The 6,754-nt window shown below is 36.6% G+C and overlaps 1 protein-coding gene across 1 annotated transcript; it reads left to right on the forward strand.

Moving 5' to 3' along the window:
- The first annotated feature begins 1,347 nt into the window (after positions 1-1,347).
- LOC136816563 (uncharacterized) lies at positions 1,348-5,438 on the forward strand. Its single transcript, XM_067072904.1, has 5 exons — positions 1,348-1,810; positions 3,010-3,237; positions 4,503-4,586; positions 5,186-5,266; positions 5,422-5,438. The coding sequence occupies exons 1-5, from the start codon at positions 1,348-1,350 to the stop codon at positions 5,436-5,438; spliced, it is 873 nt and encodes a 290-aa protein (XP_066929005.1).
- The last annotated feature ends 1,316 nt before the right edge of the window (positions 5,439-6,754 follow it).

The following is a 6,754-nucleotide window of genomic DNA, read 5'->3' on the forward strand; positions in this document are numbered from 1 at the left end:
GGGATGGGTGAAAACATACAATCTGACGAATATGCTATCTCAAAATCGTAAGGACCGCGTTCGTCTAAAAGGACTGGGGATGACAACAAAGTTGCGTGATTGTGTTTACGAATAGGGCGCCGTATCAATTTTTCACTTTCTGGCGCACAACAAGATTCTTGTTGTACAATTTTCAGCGGGAGGACTATTTTCCTCAGATGTATAATTTTCAAGTGCCTTCAGAGGTTTACCGTGGACGTAAGAAAACTATGAACAGCTGTTATCAGGTTGGCCACTACAACAAGTTGTGTCCCATCATGGCTGTCTTCAAACCACTTCTCAGTCCCAAAACTCAGTTCAGATGGGACGAAGAACTTGACCGTGCATTCCAACAGTCCAAAGAGATCATCATCGATGCAATCAAGGAAGGTGTGATCAACTTTGACCTGAACCGTCCAACTTGCCTTCGACCAGACTGGTCCAAGACCGGGATTGGTTTCTTCCTGTCACAGTAACACTGCACCTGCGCTCAACCAGATCCAGCCTGCTGCAGCAATGGATGGAAGATAGCCCTTGCCGGCTCTCGTTTTTTACGACCTGAAGAAACCCGATATGCACCTGTTGAAGGAGAGGCCCTGGCAATCGCTTATTCGCTAGAGCAAATGCGCTACTTCACACAATGATGCGATCAACTCCTTGTTGTTACAGACCACAAGCCTCTCACAAAGCTGTTCGGCGACCGAACCCTTGACGAGATCACAAACCCACGTCTCTGAAAGCTAAAACAACGCACTCTACTTTGGAGATTCTCGATCATGCACAAGCCTGGGAAAGACAATACCTTTTCTGACGCAACCTCGCGTAACCCTTCCAAGCTGGACGATGATGCTGTCCTAGATGATACTATCCTCAACAAGATATGTACATACGACAAAGACTTCGACACGATGGAAATCGAATTAGCCGCCCTCGTATCTGAGAACGTGTGCATCATCCATCACCTGGGACCTGGTCAAAAAGGAAAGCCAAAAAGACCCCCAAATTCAAGATCTCATCAAGACCATCGCATCAGGCTTTCCGCTATCGAAAGAAGGCCTACCTTCAAGCACTCAATACTTCTGGAAGTGCCGTAATAATCTGTACGTCATCGATGAGGTTGTCCTGTACAAGAACCGTATCGTCATCCCACAAACCCTCCACAAAGACGTACTTCAATCGCTGCACTCAGCTCATCAAGGAGTGTCAGCTATGAACGAAAGAGCAAAGGTTGAAGTGTACTGGCTGAACATCACTAATGACATTCAGAACGTTAGAGACAGCTGCATGGCTCCAACACAGCCAAAGCTACCACCTGACTAATTTCTATTAATGGGATGGTACTATCTAATCGCTGCTGATCGTTTGTCTTGTTGGACTGAAGTCTCCAAGATACGCCAAGGTACAGATGAATCAGGTTATGCTGGCTTATGCACTGCGCTACGAAAGCTCTTTTCAACATTCGGTGTCCCTCGTGAAGTCTCAAGTGATGGAGGACCAGAATTTTCAGCGAAAAACACCGAAGCATTCTTCCGATGGGGAATTCACCACAGAAAGTCATCAAGTTACCTACCATCGTCAAATGGCAGGGCCGAAGTCGCCGTCAAAAGCACCAAGCGACTTTTGATGAAAAACATCTCCCCCAATGGCAGCTTGGATACTGATAAAATGGTCCGTGCTCTTCTCATGCTTCGAAATACTCCAGACCCCACATGCAAGCTTTCGCCAGCTGAAGTCATCTTTGGACGACATCTAGTCGACAGCCTAGCAAGATTTATGAGCCAGAAACTGGAAAGTATGTGAAACGATAGACATTTGTTGGTTCAAAACCTGTTATTTTGTTTTAAGAGACTCTGAAAGATTGAGCTATTATAGCCCTTGCTCAGGCTGGCTCAGTTGTTGAAATTAGTTTTACTTGTGCTATTACGCACTACCACCAGAACTCTGAGAAATTGTGCTATTGTAGCCCTTGCTCAGTCATTGAAATTTTTATACATTTGTGCTTTTTTAGGCCCTTGCTCAGACGCTCTCTTTTTTGGAAAATATTTTTCTTTAGTATTTTTCGGTTGTTATTTCCTTAGTATTTCTTTACTTTCGATCAATCCATTCAGGTATGCTTTGATCTGGGGGGATGTATATATAAGTCAATAGCAAGACATAGTCGAACGAACTTGACAGGAGTAATGTTAATTTTTATTTTTAAACATGTTTCGATATATTAATATCATCATCAGTAATTATTTAGTGTTCTAAAAATAAATAAAAATTAGGTTATTAAAAGTGCAAGTAAAATGATAAAATGAGACGAAGTATAAGGACAAAATCAAAATAATCAAACTATCAAATTAACTTTTCAACGTTTTTTGGATATTCAAGACACCTCTTAAACGTTCATTCCATAAGTACTCCCTTTCAGACAAAGAGTACTTTCCTCTAGAGTACATGTTTTCAAGGTACTGAACTGAGAAATCAGTTTTCTCTTTACCAACACTACAAGTTTTCGAGTGTTCCAAAACTACCGAGGTTCGTGATTTTTGGAAATGTTCCTTAAACCTTTGACCAAATTTTGTGGTAGTTTTACCAACATAGAGTGATAAGCACGAAATACAATAGATACCACAGTTTGAGCATGATAAAGAACTGTCAACAGGATAACTACGACCATTGGTTGGTGATTCAATATGACTATTTTCGTTACGAATATCGTTGGAGCAAACAACACAACGCCGAGAACAAGCTTGTGGAAAGTTACTTTTGATATAGTTTTGAAACAAGAGACTACCGATTGAAGAACCGTTACATTTTACAATATCAAGTTTGATTTGATGATGACTGAGGGTTTTGTTGATACGACTAGCAAAGCGTATGTATATGTATTTATATGCATGTATGTAGTAGAGGGTGTATATCTTCTCCTCGTAGAGTGCTCAATAAGTAAATAGAGCGTTATTATAATAAGAAAGAGTTGACACAATATCTTTGTTTAAAACTCAGAGTTTCATGGTGCACAGGAACCAATCTTCACCAGCCACAAATCAAACTTCAACATAGAAAGATACCGCAACAACACTGCTTTATCCGCTGAAGTATGGCGTATCAAAGACCTAAACGGCCAACCAACCGTATCCTGGCGAACCATTCGCAAATCCAAAGCATTTACTCCAGATACCAAACGATGCAATTTGTGTCTTGCCGAGAAATTCGAGATCGCGAACTATCCTGGTAAGAACTTACTGAATAAGAGATCAGAAATTATTGCCAAATGTAGACACAGACGAAAATTTCAGCTTGATATCTTTGAACCATCTGATGACGTTCAAATGTGACGTCATAAACATTTTTTGAAGACAACATATTGTATTTTATTTTCTAACGTTATCTCATTTCACTGAAGATTGGTGCCTGTGCACCATGAAACTCTGAGTTTGAAACAAAGATATTGTGTCAACTCTTTATTATTATATGTATGTATGTATATGTATTTGTCATCTTAATGTTTATCTTGTTTCGTTTAGATACAAACAACATTGTTTGATTAAAATAAGAAACTAATGAAACAATAACATATACTTGTTCAGGTTTCAAGGTGATAAAATAATAACAAAATATCATTGGTTCAAATGTTGGTACAATTTTATCATGTTTGTAAAATTTCAATTTAAACTACCAATATTTGTATTGTAGCAAACTGCATGACAAAAAGTTTTAATTTTGATATTGTGATATCAAGGGTTTTCTATTGGTAACATGGTAACAAGATTCAGGTTACCTTCCATTCATTTTGCTTTTCTTTTTTTTCCTTCTAAAATGTTGCATTTTTCTCTTCTGAAATGTTGCATTTTTTCTTTTTTTGATTTCCCTTTTGCTGCATTATCATTATGGATTATTTATTAAAATGGTCAGTACCAATGTAATACATGTGTCAGCTGTCACAAACATAATACAGGTTAGTAGTTTAGAAATTCAAGTAAGAAATGTTCCAAGTTTGTTAGAATTAGGTTATTTTTGTACTACCTGTTCAAAACTTAAAACTACAGAGCACCTTTTGAAAGGTATGTCTTCCTTTTCTTCAGCCACATACCGTCGCAAATGTCAGCAGCAGACTAGTCAGAAGCTTTACAGATGTGATCAATGCGGAAAAGAATTTGTTGCACCCTCAAAATTGGCCAGGCATAAAAAACATATGAACGAGATCCTGAATGTGAATATTGTGGCAAAATTTTCAAACGTCAAGATTATTTCCAGAAACATGTTACAGAATGTCAGGAGCAATTTGTGCCTTCATTTCTTGCTGAAGATACCAAAAAGAAGGGTATCTCTTGCTTATACATTTTTTTGTTTTTGCATGAAGTTTTAACTTTTATCAAGCTTGAGATAATTCTACCAGTCTTCCATTGGAATACTAGTAAATGTGTAAGGATAGTTGAATTTGATATCTTATCAACTATAGGCAAGCCAATATTCATTTTTTTTATTTTTCATTATAGACCAAGATACTAGTGCAGTGAATTCTAAGTATTCAGAATCACTTCAGACAATACCAATTGATAATAGATTCCCAGATCACCAAGGTATCTATCTATATGCAGCCATTTACTGTTTGTTTGTTTGCTTGTTTTTTTTTGTTTTTTTTTCAAGTTTGTTTCTATTTCTATAATTCAGGTAGATTTATCGATTCAGACAGTCAAATAATAGCATTTTACTCTTTTCGTTATAGACCAAAATACCAGTGTAGTGCAGTGAGTGAGTATTCAGAATCTCTTCAGACAAAACCAATTGGATAATAGATTCCCAGATCACCAAGGTACCTATATGCAGCCAGTTACTGTTTGTTTGCTTGCTTGTTTGTTTGTTTTTCTTCAAGTTTGTTTCTCTTTCTATAATTCAGGTAAATTTATCTATTCAGACAGTCAAATAATAGCTTTATACTCTTTTCGTTATAGACCAAGATACCAGTGTAGTGAGTGAGTGAGTATTCAGAATCTCTTCAAACAAGACTGAAGACCAATTGATGATAGATTCCCAGATCACCAAGGTATTTATATGCAGCCAGTTACTGTTTGTTTGCTTGTTTGTTTGTTTTTCTTCAAGTTTGTTTCTCTTTCTATAATTCAGGTAAATTTATCTATTCAGGCAGTCAAATAATAGCCTTATACTCTTTTCGTTATAGACCAAGATACCAGTGTAGTGAGTGAGTATTCAGAATCTCTTCAGACAAGACCAATTGATGATAGATTTCCAGATCACCAAAGTATCTAATAGTCACTGATGATTATTTTAGTTTTCGGATAGTAAAGGTAAATTAATAAGTCCTTGAAGTTTATTGAGTAAGGCTGTTGATACTGTTTATTCTGATTTATAATTACATTATAAACCTTTTTTGAACCTTTTTGAACTTTTTTTCAGGAATTCGATCAGAGTAGATTAAGTCATTCAGAAAGAAGAAAGCTACCCAAAAGCTTAAGTCTAGAGCAGTAACAAAAATAGACTTTATTCTAGCAAGGCTACCTCTGAAGACAAGATCTGTTGTTGTTAATTATGTGTCATCTTCAGATAGTGAATGTGAAAGGAGCAGTAATTCAAAGTTTTTGAGCTTGTTAGTGAATCGCTTATCAATTATCTGCGTTTGGAATACCAAAAAAATACTTTGTCCTTCCATATACTGATACATCAAGTATTCAATAATCACATGTCTGATCAATCATTTCATTGTTGGCTAGCTCAAAAATTGGGGTTTAGAATGTACAATCTAAAACGTGGATTTGACCTATGGAAAGCAACATCATTTGAAGAGACTCGTGCGAGGAAAGAAATGACTTTAGAAGCAAAACAATTGATTTTTCATAGTGAGACCATTGAGGAAAGAAGGATCAAAGGGAGCAGAAACATGTACTGTATAGTTTTTCAACCTAATGGCACCATTTTGGGCCAAGACCACATGTGCTCATGTGACCAGTGCTTGTTTGGAAACGTCGACAAGTGCTGTGCCGGAAAAGGAGAAGATGAAATCCACTCATGTGTTGTTGCTGATGAGGATGAAGAAGAAGAGTGTGAGCATGATGATTGTGTTTGGGAAGGTGAAGAAAATCAGCAAGAATTGTTGGCAGCAATCAATGCAAGAGCTGATTCTGTTTTTGACGCAGTTGAAGCAGGAACAACAATTGCATTGTATTCACCATTCAACTCGAATGAATTCTTCTTTTTGTGCAAAGTTCTGGAACTGAAAACTCCTGAAGAAGATATCTGTGACTATTACAATAATGCTGTAGGAAAAAATGAAAGGTATTTGGAATGCCAGTATTACGAGAAAGTTGCAGAAAAACGAGGCATTGTTTAGTATAAACTTTTAAAACCAAAAGTGAATGTTCTACCTCATCGTGTTCTTGTGCCATCTGTTGCAATGACAGATGACATGAAATTGTCAACAGAAAGTATTTGTCTATAGCTGATTGCTGTTAGATTTAACATATTCGGACTTCAATTTCATTTAAATATTTAATATTTCTCCTAATTTTCTAGCTTCAGTAAAAGTTATTATTGATTAGTTTACATTGATTGCCTAGATGACACATATTTTTCATTCTTTATTGACATTTAATAGTTCTGTTTGTTACTTTTTTACCTTCGAATGAGCCTATTTTATTAAAACATTTTATTGTTATCTTACTTTCAAAAACAACTAATTTCACTTAAATATATAGCACAATTTGGAATCTTGATAGCTTTTTGTCATTGTCAT

Source organism: Clytia hemisphaerica, unplaced genomic scaffold, assembly GCF_902728285.1.
Source record: "Clytia hemisphaerica strain Z4C2 unplaced genomic scaffold, Clytia hemisphaerica genome assembly, whole genome shotgun sequence".
NCBI classification, from domain to species: domain Eukaryota; kingdom Metazoa; phylum Cnidaria; class Hydrozoa; order Leptothecata; family Clytiidae; genus Clytia; species Clytia hemisphaerica.

Bases quoted from the DNA above. Each gene is read 5' to 3' on its own strand.
- LOC136816563 (XM_067072904.1), top strand. From the start codon at position 1,348: ATGGGATGGTACTATCTAATCGCTGCTGATCGTTTGTCTTGTTGGACT. The intron at 3,238-4,502 runs GTAAGAACTTAC...TTTTCATTATAG, and splicing joins CGAGATCGCGAACTATCCTG to ACCAAGATACTAGTGCAGTG. The intron at 4,587-5,185 runs GTATCTATCTAT...TTTTCGTTATAG, and splicing joins TAGATTCCCAGATCACCAAG to ACCAAGATACCAGTGTAGTG.